This window comes from Sapajus apella, unplaced genomic scaffold (genome assembly GCF_009761245.1).
Source record: "Sapajus apella isolate SASKATOON/1434 unplaced genomic scaffold, GSC_monkey_1.0 scaffold43, whole genome shotgun sequence".
NCBI classification, from domain to species: Eukaryota; Metazoa; Chordata; class Mammalia; order Primates; family Cebidae; genus Sapajus; species Sapajus apella.
In genome coordinates this window covers 13,491,561-13,510,772 of record NW_022436983.1, presented here as the reverse complement: position 1 = coordinate 13,510,772, position 19,212 = coordinate 13,491,561, and the positions used below count along the sequence as shown (strand labels likewise).

The window sequence follows — 19,212 nt, the reverse complement described above, 5'->3', positions numbered from 1 at the left end:
TGATTTTTAAAATTTGTTTCTTGGAACAGACAGTGCTGAAGAAGCTGGGCTAGGGGCGCACAGCTGATTTGCCCTGGAGCCCTGGGCCCTGGGTGGGGGGTGCTCTCAGCAGGTACCTTGACGCGGTGCATGCTGATCCCGCTCATGCTGCTGCTCCTGTCAATGAGGAAGATGAACTCCCCGTGGGCCTTTCTCAGGCTCGGCTGGACTGACTGGAGGTCGGGGCAGAAATTGAGCATGATGACGGAGTGGTGGGGAATGTCTTTGTGGAGGCGCTTTCGAATGATTTCTGTCTGGAGGAGAAAGGAACACTCTGATTGGACAATCAGGGGGCCAAGAGGTTCTCCTGGGGACTCACGCTGGTCCCCGTCACTCACCATGCATCCACATCCGGCTCAGGGTCTGCACAGAAGACTTCCGGGCTGACTGTGCTCAGCTCCTCTGTTTGCTACACCTTCACCGGTTACAACAGCAAGCATGGACTTTGCAAGCAGAAAGACCTGGGTTTGAATCCCAGCTCTGTCACCATCCAACTGTGTGATATGGGGCGAGTCCCTCCTCTGGGTCTATTTACCCATTTGCAAAGTGGGGCAAATAATGTCCACTTTTCAGGGTGGTTGTGAGGATGAACTGAGTCAGCACAGACATGGGAAGCCCCTTGGTTGAATAATGGTCTCCCGTGTTTCCACTTGGTGTATAACCTGCTCTCTGGCTCGTCTTGGCTGTGACCTGGGTTTCCCTGATTTACCGATTCTCTCCCATTGTTAAATTCCTGCTCGCTCTTCAAATTCTGTCTGTTTGGAAAGCCTTCCCCAATTTCCAGGTAGACTTAATTACTTAGTTTCCTCATCCATGAAATGAGGACAAGAAGGCACACCTCACTGAGTTGCTGCATGGGTTCAGGGCACTTGTGAAGCTGGCTGCCTGGCAGAGAGCACTTGTCTCTAAACAGCAGCCATCATTGTCACTGCCACTGCTCTGCTGGTCCCGGAAGCCCACGCACTTCCCATACTGAATACAGCGTTTGCTCTGATCTCTGCCTCCTGCCAAATTGTCTGCTATTATACTTGAAGGCAGGTCATCCCTTAGCCTCTTTTACGTCTCCGGAATTTAACAGAGAGCCTGGTCCAGAGATGGATAACTAATTAATTAATTATTTTAGAGACGGATTCTTGTTCTGTCGCCCAGGCTGGATTGCAGTGGTGTGATCTCGGCTCACTGCAACCTCCACCTTCTGGATTCTAGCATTCCTCCTGCCTCAGCCTCCTGAGCAGCTGGGACGACAGGTGCACGCTGCCATGCCTGGCCAAATTTTTGTATTTTAGTAGAGATGGGGTTTCACCGTGTTGCCTTGGTCTCGAACTCCTGAGCTCAGGCAATCCACTCGCCTTGGCCTCCCAAAGTGCTAGGATTACAGGCATGAGCCACCTCGCCTGGCCTGGCCGTTTATCTTTTTATATGGCCTCCTAGCTGGCCCTGAGGCCAGGGTCCTCCCCCTTGCTTCTCCGCCTCCACTCCAAAAAGAGTTTCATTTCCTTTGTTCTCATGCTGCTTTCTCTCTCCACTCCAGCTTTCTCTCTCTGTCCCCTTATCTGGCTGTCTCTGTTTACACGTGTCTCTGTGTCCGTTTCTCAGTTTCTGTCTATTTGGCTTCCTTCCTCAACTCAATAGACGACATCACCACCCACCCAGTTGTTCAAACCAAACGCCTAACAGTTGTCCTCGGTTCCCCTCTTTTCCTCACTCCACACATTCCATCCTGCAGCAAAGCATTACCAGTCCCGCTGCTAAGACGCAGCCTGAACCCGTCCACGTCTCACTGTCTCCACTGCTACCGCCCAAGTTCAGGAGAGGACCATCTCTCTCTGGACCTTTGCAATAGTCCCTTCCTGCTCTTTGTCTCACTTTTATCTCCCTGGGGTCCATTCTGCAGAGCGACTGTTCTTGTCATTCTCTTGCTCAGGCAGTGCCCTCCCTGAACACTCTGAACCATGGTTTAGGAAGCCCCCTGTGGCCTGACCCCTGCCTACCTGGCCACCTCCTCTCTACCGACTCTGCTCCCTACATTTCAGCCACATTGGCCTTCTTCGTTTTCCAAATAGGTCACCAATGTTCTGCTTCCTGATTTTCCCCCTTGTACCCTCTCCACCCATTCATTCCTCCCATGGTGGGCTCTTTGCCATCTGCCAGGTCCTATCCTCAGACAGGCTTTTGCTGACACCCAGCTGAAGAACACCCAGCACCTACCACTCATGATCACACCATCCCCCTCCAAATAGATTTGGCTCATTGATTTGCTTTTTTCCCTCTGTCTGTCCATCCCTTAGCCTCTTTTACATCTGAGGAATTTAACACAGGACCTGGTCCAGAGATGCATCGGTAAAGATGAAAGGAAGGGCAGCACCTTGGTGGTTTTTAAAAATTAATTAATTGATTACTTTAGAGACGGAGTCTTGCGCTGCCGCGCAGGCTAGAGAGCAGTGGTGTGATCTCGGCTCACTGCCACCTCCGCTTCCTGGGTTCTAGCGATTCTCCTGAATATGAGCTCCGTGAAGATAAAGACTGTGTCATTCTCAGTATTGTCTCCTAAGATTTATTTGTTGAATGAATAAATAAATCTGTGTGGAATGAATCTGTGTGGGCCTTTCTGCCTGCCACTGACCTGTGTGTACATATATATATATTTTTTTCAACCTCTGTTTCTCTTGGCGTCTCTGCCTCTTGGGCGTGGTGTGTCTTTCTGTGCGATTTGCCCTCTCCTTGCTAAGCCAGGGTTTCTGACAGCTAGTCCCACCCACTCTTCCTGATTGATGTTCACCCTGTGGATACCCTCAACTCCCGTCCCTGCCAAGGGATCTCTCTCTCTCTTTCCTACATGAAGCCCCTCCTCCAGAGGCCACAGCCCAGCCTGGCTCTTTCAATAACAGAGCCCAAGGCAGCAGCAGCCACATCTGTCAGTGAGAGAAACCGCCTCCAGAAACCTTCTCTGCCTCTCAGAGGGACGGGGTGGGTGCCCTGGCTCAGGATTCTCTAATGTCTCCCCAAGCTGCCATCATCCAATTATAATAAACTCATCACTTCTTAGCAGCTGCGGGTTGATCGCTGTCATCCCCGGAGTTTGTGAGAATACAGGCTATTTGCATAACCAACCCGAGGTGGCAAATGAAAAATCATTGGCTTCAACAGTCCCTAAGCTAATTGATTTAAGGCTTGGCAGGGAGGGCAGCCAGCCCCAGGCCTGGGAGGCCCGCGGGGCGGCAGTTCTGACCTCGGTGGGATCTCTGGCATTGCCGTCCCCTACTCTGAGAACCCGCCTCCAGCTTCTTCTCCCACCTGACTCGTCCGGCTGAGGGGCACCTCTGGGAGAGCAGCGGCTTCCAGCAGCATCCCTGTCCACTTCCCCACCTTGCCACTGCCCTGTGCCAGCTAGACGAGCACAGCATGGCTGGTGGTGTGAAACCCAGCTCAACTGCCCCCGCAGAATCCAGTCTCATCCCTTAGCCTCCTGGTCACCCGTTCTAACTTCTGAGGTAAGCGTCTTTCCCTTTCTCCAGCTCACTGGTGATCTTTGGGTGCTAGATCTCAGTTTTCTGATCTAAAAATGGGGCTAATGCAGAGAGATGAGCCATCATTCTGAAACCTCTCATGGCAGTCAGGACCCGGCTCAGTGTGCAGGACCATGAGTGGGAGGCAGAGCACTGGGCATGACCTGTGGCTGGTGCTCAGCCTCCAACGTTCCCTTTTCCACCCCCGCCCCCTGGCCAGGCCTCCTTGTCCTATAGCTTCATGGGGTGGGGGACAGCAGAAGGAAAGGATCTTTCTCAGGCTTTCCCGGCTCTGTCTTTGTCCTTTATGTCATAGCAAGCAAAGGCCCCAGAGGGAGGAAGAGCAAGAAGCTACTCAGCTGGTAGGAAAGGTAGGCCCAGAAGGTAAGGAGGAGAAGGGTCCTGGGTGCCCCTGGAAGTGCAGAGGCCCGGAGGAGGCCAAGGCCATTTCTGACACCATATGTGAACCTGCTTGGCTTAGGCACCTGTGAGGTCCTGGGAAAGGTGACCTGCAAAAGGCGGGAACAGAGCCAGGATGATGGGGCATCTGAAAGCTCCCTGCAGTGCCCCAGGCTCCATGGAAGGAAATACACTTTTTTTTTTTTTTTTTTTTTTTTTGAGACAGTCTTGCTCTGTCACTCAGACTAGGGTGCAGTGGCATGATATCAGCTCACCACAACCTCTGCCTCCCAGGTTCAAGCGATTCTCCTGCCTCAGCCTCCTGAGTAGCTGGGATTACAGGTGCATGCCACCACGCCCAGCTAATTTTTGTATTTTTAGTAGAGATAGGGTTTCACCATGTTGTCTAGGCTGGTCTTGAACTCCTGACCTCGTGATCCGCCGCCTCGGCCTCCCAAAGTGCTGGGATTACAGGCGTGAGCCACCGTGCCTGGCCAGGAAATGCTTCTTGCCTGGTGTCCGCCTCCAGCTTTCTGGGTGACCTCAAACAGGTCACCTCCCCACCTCACTAGTTCAGTGGAGACCAGGCCTCAGTGCCGCCCCAACTCTGCCACCATCCGCTCCCCGCCTCAGTTGCCCTCACCTTTCGCTCTGCACTGCTGTCCTTCTTCATCCCTTTAATGAAATCTGTTCTTCCCTTCAAGTGCTGGTCAAATTCTCCCAGCGTCATGTCCCCTTTCTCTATCAGGACATGGGGCATATGGGGCTCTGCAGAGATGAGATTGACTCTCAGCACTTGGCCAGGTATCATAGGAGAGGGATGCTGGGGGCTTTGGTTTAGGTGCAAGATTCTCACAGGGGTGGGATTCCCAGTTGGAAGGGGGTAGAAACCCTGGCTGCCTGAAGCAGTGTAGGGCTTGGGAAGACACCTTAGCTGGGAGGCAGGGGAGCCTAGTGGCCATAGGTGACCCACTGCCCCTCTTTGGGCCTCAGTGAAGCCATCTGTGAAATGGTAGTGGGATGGGGTAAAACGACTCTCTGATGTGCTTAGGTCCTGACATTCTGTGAATTCTTGAACAGACAAGAATTTCTCCTTGAGGGTACAGAATTTCCAGGGTCTCACTGAGCTTTGGGTTTCAAAGATCCTCTGCTCAGCTGGTCTGGGGGTGAAGTGCCCTGATGGGGGGATGAGACCCTGGGCCTCTGGAGCTTGAATCAGGGCAGGAGACATTTGATTCTGCCAGCTAGAGCCAACTTTCCTGGGAGGCACGTAGTGGGTCTCCTCTCTTTGGCCACACCCACCCCTGACCCTCTCCTTGGCTAGCTAACTGCTGGGCAGGGGGCCACGTGGTCTGTCCCCACAGGATCAGCACCTCTTCCTCCCTCCCATAGGCAGCCCAGGGGCCTGTTGCAGGGCACCGTACCGCTTGGGTGGATGAGGATCTCCACGGGCCGGTCGAAGGTGTGCTTGTTGGCCAAGGTGATGATGATGCTCTTGGCAGAGCGGGCAGATGGGGCGGCGTCAGCACGAATCTCATGTGTGGGACTCTCCACCCCTGAGTGGCATAAAAAGGCAAGGGGGATATAAGCTCACGAGGTCAGGAGAGACAGGAGTTGGCTGGAGCACACCAAGACCCAGGCCAGAGAAGAGTGACATGCCAGCCCCATTAGGGGTTCTTAACCTGCAGTGTGACTATGGCCAGGCTGCCTCAATTTCCCCACCTGTAAAATGCAGGCTTAGATAGATTGTGTCTGATGGCTCTTCCTGCTCTGAACTCAGGGTGTAGTGGGGGGTCCTTATAGGGCACGCACAGCCCCCAGCATGCTGCCAAGCAGATGGTGCCCAGTGCTCTGTTGAAGGGCGTTGTTTTGATGGGTGCTCCATAAATGCGCCTCGCACTGGAATGCAGCATTGCTCTAGGAAAGCACGCACTGACAAGAAACCACATCCTAGTGTCCTTTGAAAGCTCTGAGTGGCTGGGGGAGAACTTCAGAGCAATGGTTCTCAACCTACTTACACATTAGAACTTCCTGGGGAGCTTTTAAATGTTTCCGTGCCTGGAACACACCCCAGAATCTCTGGGGGTGGGATCTAGGCTGCAGGATGTCTCTGGGTGCTTCTGACATGCAGACAAGGTGAGAACCAGGAAGCAGCTTTACAGCTGTGGCCTCTAGGAGAGGACCAAGGGCCACCATTCCCCGTGGACGTTTTCCCAAGGAAGCCATTGGGGTGGAAGTCAGTGGCCTTGAAATCCATCCTGGGAAGGGACACATCTTTGGGCTGCTTGCTGGGGCCATGGGAAATCGGGGTCCACAGGCTTTGTGTGCTTCAGCTGGTCTGCCATCTGGATCAGTTAGCTTCCCTGCCCATCCCCGTCCCATCCCTGGCAGCTTTTGGCTTTTGGCCTGCAGCCCTCCCACCCCGTCTGGACAGCTCCCTCTCACCTGCAAGCAGACATGGCCCGCGGATCTCCAGCTGGAAGTTGAACTCATACTCCATAGGGTTGGACACATCAGTGTTTAAAAGAGTTGCCAGGCACAACTTATTCCAGGAGCCCGGGGCCCAGGCACCGAAGCAGTGCCCGTCTTTGCTAGAAAAGGGCGGGGAGAAGGAAAGGAAACCAGCCGGGCAGAGATAGGGGCCCAGCATGAGAAGACAAGGAGAGGACAATGAGTCCCAGACAGCCCAGCCCACCAAGGGCCCCAACCTGTACTCTCCCACTTAGCCTGACCCCAGGGAGAGCCTGGATTCTGATGTAAGGCACAGCCACCTCCAAGGAGCACCCTTGCTGGGCCAAGTGCCAGGCCTGGTACTCCTGAGGGGTAGCTCACATCATTCTCACCGCAGCTCTGGGAGGAAGATGTCAGGGTCTCCACTTTCCATGTGGGGAAACTGAAGCTCAGTGAGGCGAAATGACTAGCCTAAGTTCCCACAATTAAGACTTGGCAGAATCCCAGCCCAAACCTCCTAGCCTAGGTCTGTCTGGCTCCATGATGAAATGGTTTGTACTGCGTCACACCGCGTCTGGAATCTCTGCTCTGTCTCTGTGAGCTGCAAACCCTTGCAAGTCATTTCTCCCCTAAGCATTTGTTTTCCCATCCTTTAAATGGGGACAATACTTTGCAGTTGCTTTGAGGACTCCAGGAGCAACTGCTTAGCCGAGTGACTGTCACCTGCTGAATGCTCACATTTCGGGGCCCTCTTTCTTTGTGATCTTCACCCCATCCCATTCTGCTCTGTTCCCCTCCCCTCCACAGGTACACCCCCCAAGGTCTTTAATCTACGTCCTTCCATATGCACACATCCTTGTAAAATACACAGCAGCATTTGGCTGTGATCGTGCTTTAAGCTGACACGATTGCCTACATTATGAATCTCATTCAAGCTCTTACTTTTTTTGGTACAATGTTATGTTTTAAAACTCTGCCCAGGTGGTTGCAAACCCAAGTCCTCGCTGCTAACTTGATGTCACCTGGGGACCTCCATTACATTCTATTTGTTGTTCCCAGCTCCGCCTCCCTGGATCCACAAATAATGCCACCATGAATATCACTATCCATGTTCCCGTGAGACCATGAATATCCCTATCCATGTTCCCTTTGGACTTATGAAAGAATTTCTCCATGATCCCTGGGTGAAAGGACACGCTGAGGATTGCCAGATTGCTTTCCAGGGTGGCTGTCCCGTTCCTACTTCCATTAGCAGTGAACGAGCATCATCCTGTCTCCTCACCAACATTTGGTATCATCTGTGTTCTGAATTTTGTCTGTGTCACTCTATCTGAGCTCCTTCGAGGTTCACAGGGGTTGGATGCAGGATTTTCCCAAGAATGTCACTCTTAACTCTGCCTGCTGGAATGGGCAGGAAGAAGCGTAGTGGCACCAGGACTTCCTGAGCCTCTTGTCCCCTGATCCACTTAGGTCCCGAATGTCCTGGCTAGGCCTTGCCTCTCAAATGCACAAGGTGCAACTTCATTGGCAACACTTACAAAGACAACACACAGGCCGGAGCTCTTTGGTCTGAGACTGGCTTGTGCCACCAGCTTCTCTGTTGTGCCAAGTGTCATCCTCCAAGGACCTGCATGATCCCACTCCTCACTACCCATCTGACCTCTCTCCTTTCCTCTCTCACTCTGCTATAGCCACACTAGCCTTTGTGCTGCTGCCTTGATACATGGCGCCTGCTGCTGCCCCAGGGCCTTTGCACTTGTGATTCTCCCTGAGCAAAATATTCCCTCTTGAATATGTCCATGGCTTGCCCTCTTTATTCAGGTCAGGCTACAAATCCTTGTTCATTGGAGCTAAAATAGCATTTGTCCACTTTGTCCCCTTCCGTCCCCTATAGCACTAACTTTCATAGAAAATGATCTCAGCCGTAAGTGCCTTAGACTGTGACCCACCTCCTTTTCCCTCCTATACCACCAGGGAAGAACAGAGAAAGTGTCCAGGTACTGGGCTAGTCATGCTCCCCTCCTCATCCTGCTGAAAACCCTATTAATGGCTCCTTGTTGCTTTTGGGAGAAACCCCGTCTTAGCAAGAGCCGAAGACTGCGTCCGATGCCTCTGCAGTCTCATTGTGTGTCACCTGTGCTTCTGTTCCTCTCTGGAGCCCTGTCCTTACTACCCCAGGGCCTTTGTCCTTGCTGCTGTCACCCATAGGAACATTCCTCTCTGTGCCTACATTCTCCTCATCATTCAGTTCCCAGCTGAAACATCACTCCTTGGAGAAGCCTGGCCCGGCCCCTGGGCCCCCAGGTTGGATCCCTGTTTTATACTCTTAGCTCAATGAACTTCTCTTCCTTGTACTTTTCAGTCAATTACGTGTTCTGTACATAAACAATTAGTCACACAATTAGATGTGTTATTCGTTGGATAATGACCTTCCCCCAAGTTCCAAAATGTCAGGAAACATGTTGATTTTTTTTCCTTCTCTATCCCTAACAACCAGCCCAGTGTCTAGCACAGCGTAGGTGCTCAGAAAGTGCCACTTGAGTAAGTTATGAAATTTGGACAGCTTGTAAATGCTGATTCCAAGCTGTACATTTCATCACTTCTGGCCAGTAGTATTACAGAGGCATTTCAGGGATACTTTTAAGTGCTCTAAAAGTGAGCAGGGAGAAGCAAATGGCTGAGAGGGTAGCACTGTACAGCAGAACCTCCCCATCTCCTCCCTGTCTCCCCCACCCCCCCCGCTGATGTCACCTGACACACTCTCTGCTGCCCATCTGGGACTCTGATTGGTCTGGGCAGGGCCTCCTTACCCCTGTGCCTGTTGCTCGGTGGTGCCAGTGCTCTTGGTGCAGAACTGGGGCACAGTGGGGGCACAGACAGCAGGCAGAAGGACCCTCACAGCCCCGCTGGGCAGCGTTGGGAGCTCCGAAGAGGTGCTGATGAAGATGGTGACATTCTCCATGGGGGCAATGGTCCCCAGGTTGACCACGAACAGGATCCGCTCCAAATCCTCGTCCAAGGTCACTTTTCCCGGAGTGCAGGAATGACGGGCGATGGAAACCCTCTCTTGCAGAGTGTTCCCTAAGTGCCAGGCTGGCGTCAGGGGCTGTACATATATCATCTCTGATCCCCTCTAAGATTGCTATTGTGGTAAGTGTGAGTGGCCCCATTTTGCTGATGGGAAAACCAAGGCTCAGCTTGAGGGTGTGACTTGTGAATGAGTAACTCATTGAACCAGGATCTGAACCCTATGTGCCTGACCCTAGGCCTGTGAACTTTCCACTCTATCTTGCTGGGAGTGGAAAACCTGGACTCATAAAACCCCAACAGAGGGTCACATTTCCAACCTACAGACTTTACTTCCCACTCCAAGAACCAAATCGAAGCATCCCCCACCTCGGGGATCCATGCTTTTGCTCATGCTCTTTCCTTTTATCCAAAACACCCATTCCTTCATCCGTACTTAGCCCGTCTGCCCACCCACCCAAGCCCTCCATGAACACCTCCCTGGTCCCTGATCTGGCCTGGCCTTTTCCTCTGACGTCATTGAAGGGCCACTTTCCACCTCCTGCTCCTATCATGGTTCCTCCTAGACAGATCCTAACTAGTCTTTCAGACAGCGATAGATCATCACAACTCAAGGACAACTTTGCACCTTGCACATGGTGAGTGCTCATTAAACATTTTAATAACCAGGCGAATGAACTTCGCCTTGATCGCAGATCCAATAGTAAGAATCTCTTACATCATACGACAGCCGGTCTGTGTTCTAGCCCTGGTTCTGCCACTAATGCTGTGTGACCTGCTGCCTAAAAGGCACTAACAGCTGCCTTTTACTGGCCTTGAGCCAGTGGCTCTCGTGCTCTGAGCCTCAGTTTCCTCAATAGCAGGCCTTAGTAGCCATGCTTTGAGTATTTACTGTGATGTGAGTACTCCGCGTGGTTTGTCCTGATTGAGCATCGGGTGAGGACTGTTATTTATTCCACTTTACAGAGGAGGTATATTTTTTCTCTAAGCTCACACCATTTGTGAGCAACAGGAAAGGGAGTCCAATCCTGGTGTGACCCACCCCATAGCCTCTGAGCGTAAAAAGATGTTATTTTGTTCTCTAGAGACATCTTTAAAATCTTTTTGTTGCCTCCCTTCCTTTGATCCTCACACTTTCGAGGTGACAACAGGAAGTCAATTACCTCTGTCTTAACAGACAGTGAAGCTGAGACTCAGAGAAGTTAATTATTGGCCCAAGGTGGCACAGGACTTCATCTGCGATTCCTGACTAGTTCAGTGCTCTTTCTCCCTCATACACCCTTGCTGTCCTTGCAGTCTGCCTGAGGCTCCAGCCCCGGCAGCCTCTCTGGCTGGACAAACCCGGGTCCCGCCACAGCTCTTCCGGCTGCCTTACCTGTGACTGTTGGGGATCGAACATGGGAGGCATCTAAGTGGCCGCTCTCCAGCTTCGCTTTGTCCTTGATCTGTACCGTCACGATGCGGTCTGCAATGACTGCCTCAAAGCCGATCACCGTGGTGCCCTCATCCAGGGGGTACACAAAGAGGCCTGCCAGAGCAGGGTCCAGCATCACGGGGTGCCCCAGGCCCACCCTGTACACCCCTTGCCTGGAAGGAACCTGAACCCTTGGCCATCCTGGTGGTTGGTGCCCTCTGCCACTTAGCAGATGCTGGGAGGGCTGGGCAGAGAGCCAGGCTGGGACCTCCCAGCTCCGAGACCAGGTGGGTAAGCACAGTGGCAGGGCCAGCTCTTACTTTGCAGGTACATGAGCCTGATGTGGTCAGAACTTCTGATTTTCCAAGAGAGTGAAAACATGGGTTTTTATGGGACTGTGTGGGCCTCATAAAGCACGTCTGTGTGGTCAGTTTGGTCCATGGGCCACAGTTTGCCAGCTGTGGCATGGAAGGTTGGGGCTTTGAAGGAAGACTACGGTTCTAATTCAGGCCCCGTCATGTTTTCTAGCCAGGTGACCTTGAATAAGACACCTAGCTGCTCTAGGCCTCCTAGCACAATCTGTAAGATGGGGATAATGAAGCCTACTCACAGGGTCATTGTGAGAACTGAATAAATAGGCATCATTTATTAAGCCCACGCCCCCCCCACCTTTTTTTTTTTTTTTTGAGGCAGAGTCTTACTCTGTCGCCCAGGCTGGAGTGCAGCGGTGCAATCTTGGCTCAACGCAACCTCTGCTGCCCGGGTGCAAGCAATTCAGCGTCCTGAGTATTACAGGCGCCTGCCACCGTGCCCAGCTAATTTTTCTATTGTTAGTAGAGATGAGGTTTTACCATCTTGGCCAGGCTGGTCTTGAACCGCTGACCTCATGATCCACCCACCTCGGCCTCCCAAAGTGCTGGGATTACAGGTGTGAGCCACTGTGCCCAGCTGTGCCACGTTTTTATATCTTAGTGCTTCTCAAACTTTAGATGCTCACGAATGACCTGGGGGTTTTTGTTAAAATGTAGATTCAGATTCAGTAGCTCTGGGAGTGGGGCCAGAAATCCTGCAGTTCTAAGCAGCTTCTGAGGAACGCTGGCGGCTGGAATCGCATGTAATGTACAGTGTCAAGGTCCCATTTTATCTACCCTCTTAACGTCAGAACAGCACAATGCTGGGCCCAGGGTGAGCCCCCCACAAACCCTGACCTCCACTTCCTCTGGGCCTCAGCTTCCTCATCTGTAAAATGGGGGACTTGTTCCTTCTACATGTGAAAAGCCAAAAGGCTGTTCGAAGTCATTTGGTTATTTAGCCCCCTGAGTCTGCAGGTGGATCCTATTTTAAGTCACCCTCTCTGGGTTTCCTTGGACACAGGAACAAGGCCACCTACCCTGCCTGGGAGATTTCTAAGGGGAAGAAATTTTCCCTGCAGCTCCCTTTGGGTAGTGCTGGTTCCCAGGGCAGCCCTGCAGGGGTTTCAAAACCTCAGGTTGGTGACCACAGACATAAAGTCTGGTGGTTAGGAGGCCCCATCACTGTGGATGAGAAGGGGATCCTGGCCAGTGCCCGCCTAGTGAGCTTTCCCACAACCCCTCTCCTGAAGTGGAAGGAGTGTGATTTACACATGACTCTGACAGGCCAGCGTGCCTCCACATCCCTGACTGTGGTGCGTATTCGCAGATGGTTTCTCAGTCCACAACTTCCTGCCATCTGTATTACCTCATCTGCTCCGCCACCGCCTGGGGCATCTGGACAGCAGAGAGGAGCGTCCTGATTTTGAGGGGGTGGCAGCCTCCCCAGGGTCATAGGAGCAAGAGCCATGGCTAGGAGTGGGGGCTCCTGGCTTCGACTGAGTCTTGATGCCTCTTCTCTTGTGAGGCTCTCTGGAGAAAGTGTGGGACTGAACAGTGGACAGTGTGCCTTGGGACTATAAAAATGTGGGGACAGTCTGGCACCATGGCTCATGTTTGTAATCCCAGAACTTTGGGGGGCCGAGGTGGGTGGATTGCTTGAGCTCAGGAGTTCAAGACCAGACTGGGTGACATGGCGAAACCTCATCATGCAAAAATTAGTTGGGTGTGGTGGTACATGCCTGTAGTCCCAGATGCTTGGGAGGATGAAGTGGGAAGATCTCTTGGGCCCAGGAGGTGGAGGCTGCAGTAAGCCGTGATCATATCACTGAGTTCAAGCCTGGGCAACAGAGTGAGATCCTGTCTCAGAGAAAAAGAAAAGTGTAGGGACAGTTGGCCGGGGCTGTACCTAGACCTCCTTGGTTCAAATCCAGACCCTCCTTGCTATTAGCTTTGAGGCCTGCAGAGCAGAAATGGTCTTCCCATTTTACAGATGAGTAAACAGACTCGGAGGGGTGGCATGACTTGCCCAAGGTCAGTCAGCAAGTAAATGTCAAGACAAGGGTTCAATGTGGAGGAGGGGGTGGCCCTGGGGAGACCTCAGCAGGTGTTCTTACCCTGGAAGGGCTGGGCTTCCAGGTTGCCATAGGTGAGTGAGGCAGTTAGGCCCAGGGCATAACCACTGACGCAGGAGGTAACATCAGACGCCGTGAGGGGCAGAGCTGCCCCGGTGATCCAATTCAGCAAGCCGGGCATCCTGCTGGCCACTCCGCCTTCAGAACCTGTGAGACACAGGAAGGGCAGGAGGTGAGGAGAGGCTCCCCAAGGTCCCCACAACCTAGTTTTCCCATTTCAGACACCCCCAAGCAGTCAGAGCATCATTCTTTGCATTTTCCCCAAGAAAATGCAGACTATCTTCCCAGTTAGTGACTGCATGACAGCTACCAGTCTTCCCCAAGAAGAGGAGAAGTGGCCATTCTCTTTCTTTCCATTTCACGAGTAGAGAAACTGAGGCCTGGAGGCACGTGACCTGCTGAGATTCATTCAAAGGGTTGGAGCACAGTCAGGGCTAGAGCCCAGGGAGCCTCATGTTCAGCCTGGAATTCTCCCCAACAGACCACGCGGGAAGTGGGGTTGAGGGGCCCAGGCTCTGACCCGGTCCTTCGTGAGTCCAGTCATCCCCGAGCCTCAGATGTTGCCTCTGCAGAACGAGCGCGTAGGAATAGCTCACCACATCCCACCTTCTCTGACTGCACTGAGCCTGCACACTGCAGTGAACACCTGGCAGGTGAGGGCCCCCCCAGTGGACACCAAAGTAAGGGGAGCACCTTCTTCCAGGTGTACAGGTGTACAGGCCGAAGCCTGGGAGTCATTCCTGCACCTCCTTCTCACCACTCCCCACAACCAATCCATGGCCAAGACCTGTGCTTCGGCTCTGGAAAAGCCCTTCTATCCATCCATGTCTTCCCTTTGTGGCCACCAGCACCCTGTGCCAGGCCACCGCCACCTCCACCTGGACTGCAGCTCCTCATCTGCCTCTTGAATCCATTTTCCACCCATTGGACACACAAAGAGGACAGGTCTCTGCTACCCTCGCCACTCTCGGCTACCCACCAGTGGGTTCCCTTGCTCCTTGGACAGAGAGCTAAAGCTTAAGGTGGCCTGGAGCCCTGTGGGGTTGGGCTTCTGCTGGCCTCGCCAGCCCAGCGTCACCACAGTCCGCAGCACACCTTGTGGGTCTCAGCAGTTTCACTCCGCACACAAATCCTGCTCCTTCCATCCCCGTGCTTGTTACTCCCCCTGGAAGGCCCACCCCATGCCCATTTTTAGACTAGTAACCCTCTACTCATCCTTCAGGGTCAACTCGGGTCCCCTCCACAGGGAGGCCAGACCAGTGTGCTCAGCATCCTCTGTCATCCCTGCACAGAGCCGCGTTTCTCTCCCCAGGAGTATTTCTATCCGTTTGCTGTGCTGCATTCTGTTTCTGAGCGATGTCTGTTACTCTCTGCTTCCCGTTAGAGTGTGGGCACTACCTAGGTTGGCATGGCCCAGATGGACTTGGGCTTTGCATTGATTTGACTTTGGCCTCACAACCCCCTTTGTGCTGTTGGAATGAATGAGAGAATGCATGGCTTTCATCTTTGCAGCATGAAGGCCTCCGTGGCACTTCTCAGGACCATGTCTCAATGATCTCGGGCCTCCTGAGACCCCCTGCCCAAGAAGTCACATGCCTTGGAGAAGTGGGGTGGGAATGGGAAGCAAAGTCAAATGAAGGGTGTGGAATAGAAGTGTGAGGTCACATTCCCTCTGGGTTTTCCTGTCTGGGGGTAGGTGCCAGGCAAATCTTCCTTGGGCTGGTAGCCTGCTGCCCTTTATTTGCAAGGCTGTTCAATGAGTGCTGATTACTCTGCTCTTTCTCAAAGAAGGGACTGTTTCCCCTTGGGTCCTCTCCATGTCCCCAGCTGAGATCCTCAGGTGCCCCCCCCACACCCCGGCACCCTGCCAGGCCAGCAGTGGCTTTTTAATTATGTTCTCCCTTTGGGCTCAGGCCCAGACAGCTCCGGGCTTATCTCCTGTCAGACTGACTGACAGGAGCAGGCAGATAAAGAGCAGGGAGGGAGGTGCTGTCTCCCCAAGTGGCCTTCTCTCAGGAGATCTCTGTCCTGGTGGCTGGAGCAAAGCCTGGCAACTTCGAGGGGGTGGGGGGGCAGGGGGCAAGGGTGAGGACAAGATGGCGGCCTTCATTTCCTGACAGAGCCACGTGTCCCCCTCTCCACCTTCCATCTGCTCTGTATCCTGGTTCGCTGCTGTCTAGAATGCTGACTGGGGAACGCAGCCTTAGGGAGCCAGCACCCAGACATGCAGAGAACTCGGAACTCAGCTCCAGGCCACCTTGGGGTGGAGTTCTGCCACAGGCGTCTTATCCAACCCTGTCTACCCACACTGTCCCTGGCCCAGGGAGCAGGGCTTAGCTCAGGGACATCTGATAACAGACGGCAGACTCCCTCAGCACTGATACTTTAGGAATGTCATGCAGCCATAAAAAAGAACGAAACCATATCCTTTGCAGCAACATGGAGGCCATTAGCCCAGGGGAATAATGCAGGAACAGAAAACCAAATATCGCACATTCTCACTTACAAATGGGGGACCTTAACATTGTCTATTCATGGACATAAAGATGGCAATAACAGACACTCAGGATTACTGGTGGCGGAGGGAAGGAGTGGGGAAAGGGTTAAAAAACTAACTGTTGGGTACTGTGCTAACCACCTGGGTGACAGGATCATTCATGCCCCAACACTCACCATCAGGCCGTATCTTCATGTAACAAACCTGTGTATGTACCCCCTAAATCTAAAAGTTGAAATTATTTTTTAAAACCCAATATATATACACACAAATAAAAAACCAAAATCTATATTACAAAAAAAAAAAAAGAATGTTAGAACCTCTTGGAAAGAATAAACTTTAAATCCCACGGGGGCCTGGTTAATGCATATTTTTTATCAATTCATCCAGGATTGATAAGCACCTACCGTATTCCAGCCCTGAATTAGCCACTGGCTATACAAAGATGAAACAGCCCAAACTGCCAGGAGTTTATAATCCAGCAGCAGAGGAAGTGTGGGAGTGGGGAAAGATCATGGTAATGACAGCTGGAATTTATTAGACACTGAAAATGTGCCAGGCACGTATATTATCTCGTTGAATCCTCACAACACCTTCTAAGGTATTATTCTTCTGCAGACGAGGACAGTGAGGCCCCAAGGGAGGGTGCCAGCTTTGGATGTGGATTTGAGGTGCGTCAAGGGCATACAGTTAAGTGGGGGCACATGTAGGCCTTTCTCCTGGGAGGGGCCCAGGATCATCCCCATGAGAGATGGGGACCATGGGGACCATGGGGACCGGAGCAGATTGTGCTGAGTGTCCTCCCTTCCAGTTCTGTCCCAACCTGGGCCTCAGGTGGGCGCAGGTCACAGGAAACACCCAGGGACAGGGACGAGGCCATGGCATCTCCAGATCAGAGAGTAGGAAGCCAGGGGTCGGCCTCAGGAATGGTGTCTGGTGTGAGTGGGGCTCATCAAGTGTGTGAGGGTCGACATCATGTTGACCTTCCCTAGCTCCTTCCCAGTGCACCACACAACGTGTCTTTGCCCAGATCCTTGACTTCTGGGATGCTGCATCTAGAAAAGAGCTGGTGAGGAGAGAGAAGCCAGGAAGGGATTGAGTGGAGCTGGCAGAAGGGACCAGGGGAGAAGAGGGAGGGAGGAATGGGGGGGCGCTTAAAGAGCAAGGGAGGGAGGACTGGGGAGGGCAGAAAAAAAGGGTTTTTAAGAAGGGGTGCCTGGAGTTAGAAATTGGGTTCCCTCTTAGATTCTCTAAGAGGCACATAGAAACATTGCAATGATTTGGAGCTCTGGACTGTGTTTTCCTGATAAAACGCTGGGCTGAACCTGGACACTTAAAGTTCAATATGGTGTGCCTGTTAAATACCAACACTTTGGGACAGGCGTGGTGGCTCATACCTGTAATCCTAGCACTTTGGGAGGCCAAGGCAGGAGGATCATGAGGCTGGGAGTTTGAGACCAGCCTGGCCAACATGGTGAAATCCTGTATCTACTAAAGATACAAAAAATTAGCTGGGGGTGGTGGCGCGCACCTGTAATATCAGGTACTTGGGAGGCTGAGGCAGGAGAATTGCTTGAACCTGGGAGGCGGAGGTTGCAGTGAGCCAAGATTGTGCTATTGCACTCCAGCCTGGGCAACAGGGCGAGACACTGCCTCAAATACAAGCAAACAAATAAAAAATAAATAAACAAACAAAAAACTTTGGTGATGGCCTAGAGATGATAAATCCCAAATGGCTGCTGTCCTTCTGAGCAGGACATTATTCATATTTGTGTCTGGCACATAACAGGTGCTCAATAAATATTTCTAAGGTGATATGAATGAATGAGTGCCAGCAGCCTCCCAAGGACACTGAAGACACCACGTGCTGGGTTGCAGTGGGAACAGGCAGGGGTGAGTAGAGATACTAATGGAAGAGACAGCCGGTAAATAAAGCTGGAAGTTCACAATGTGGCCTCTTCTTGTCATCCCCACTGCAGCAGCCCATTGTCCCCTTACAGTCTATTCCCAGTGGAGCAGTCAGAGTCGTCCTTTGAAGACAAGGATCCATGACTCAAACTCCCTGATGGCCCCCATGCCCCTCAAGCTCCCATTGATCTGGGTCCCCGCTGGTTTCCCTTCTGATCACCCCCTTAATGGATTCACTTCCACCTCTAGATATGCACATGCTGCTGTCTCGCTCCCTCACCCCTTCACATCTACTCAGACGGCACCTTCTCAGGAAGGCCCTGCACATCTGCTTTAAACCTCCCCTCCTTTCCTTCAGATCCCTCGCCCTGGGATTTTTTCCATAGCATGTCTCTCCAACGCGTTACATAGAAAACATTTATTGCGTTTATTGCTTTTTATCTGCCTCCTTCCACAAGGGCGAGGATTGGGGCCTGTTTTTCTCATTGATGCATCCTAAGTACCTTGAACTGTGTTTGCCCTCACAGAAAGGAGTGAAAAATATTTGTTGAATGAATGCATGGATTCATAGGTCATCACAGTGCCAGGCTGGTTATTTCTGGGTTTTGCATGGATTCAGCTGTGGGAGAGAAATCCTCTGGCCACCAGGTCAGGGGCAGCTCCACAGAGAAGCTACAGAGGTTCAATCTGTTAGGCTCTCTTTCCAGTCTTTATGTACCATGGTTGAAACCCCCTCTCTGCCCACCATAGGTGCCACCCATCTTGTAATGGGCCATCAACCCATGGGGGAAACTCTGTCACTCTGTGCCCCTGAGCCAGCTCCTGGTCACTGCCCACCTCTCCAACCCTTCTCCTGTGTCCTCTGCAGCTCCCCCTCCATGGCCAGCAAAATCCCCCAGACCCTGTGCCTCTCCTGAGATGCTCTGTGTCCTGGGTCCCAGTTGCTGCTCCAAGATTGTCACTCTTCTGTTCTCCTGTCAAAACCCTTCTCCTTGTGGGGAATGACGCCTTTTGGCCATCCCATCGTTGCGGCTTGCCTTCTCTAAGGTCTCAACCACACTCCTTTAGTCAACACTTGGCGCTTGGCTCATGACTTTCTCTGTTCCTCAAGCCCTGCTATCACCTCAGGTGACTTGAGTGTCCTTGGGAAACAGTGCATCAACCCTTGACTCCGCATGTCGGCAACGTTTGCTGCCTTCCCAGCTCAGTCTGCATGTCCACTCCCAAGCCTTGAACTTGACACACCATCTGTGATGGCTCCACCTTCAAGACCCCTCACTCATTTCTAAAAGTGCAATCTCCCAACACTTCCCAGCTTCCTTTTTTTCCTTAGCACTTATCACCATCTCACATGATGCAGATCTTGCTTATTTATCTGGTTTAACGTGTCTCTTAACCTTCCAGGGTGCATTCCTGTGAGGGCCAGGATTTTGTCTTAGTTTGTTCACTGCTGTATCCACTGCCCATAGAGTAGATGCGCAGTAAG

At 52.4% G+C, this 19,212-nt stretch overlaps 1 protein-coding gene across 4 annotated transcripts in view; it reads right to left on the bottom strand.

Moving 5' to 3' along the window:
* VWA5B1 (von Willebrand factor A domain containing 5B1) overlaps window positions 1-19,212 on the bottom strand; it is a 66,541-nt gene that overhangs the window by 33,975 nt on the left and 13,354 nt on the right. For all 4 annotated transcript variants that reach the window (XM_032300664.1, XM_032300667.1, XM_032300666.1 and 1 more), the window contains exons 2-8: window positions 13,304-13,468; window positions 10,798-10,950; window positions 9,206-9,476; window positions 6,390-6,535; window positions 5,369-5,500; window positions 4,588-4,712; window positions 117-293 (exon numbers count right to left, since the gene is read on the bottom strand). In XM_032300664.1, the coding sequence (XP_032156555.1) occupies window positions 117-293; window positions 4,588-4,712; window positions 5,369-5,500; window positions 6,390-6,535; window positions 9,206-9,476; window positions 10,798-10,950; window positions 13,304-13,468 (1,169 nt within the window). The remainder of the gene's footprint in view (window positions 1-116; window positions 294-4,587; window positions 4,713-5,368; window positions 5,501-6,389; window positions 6,536-9,205; window positions 9,477-10,797; window positions 10,951-13,303; window positions 13,469-19,212) is intronic.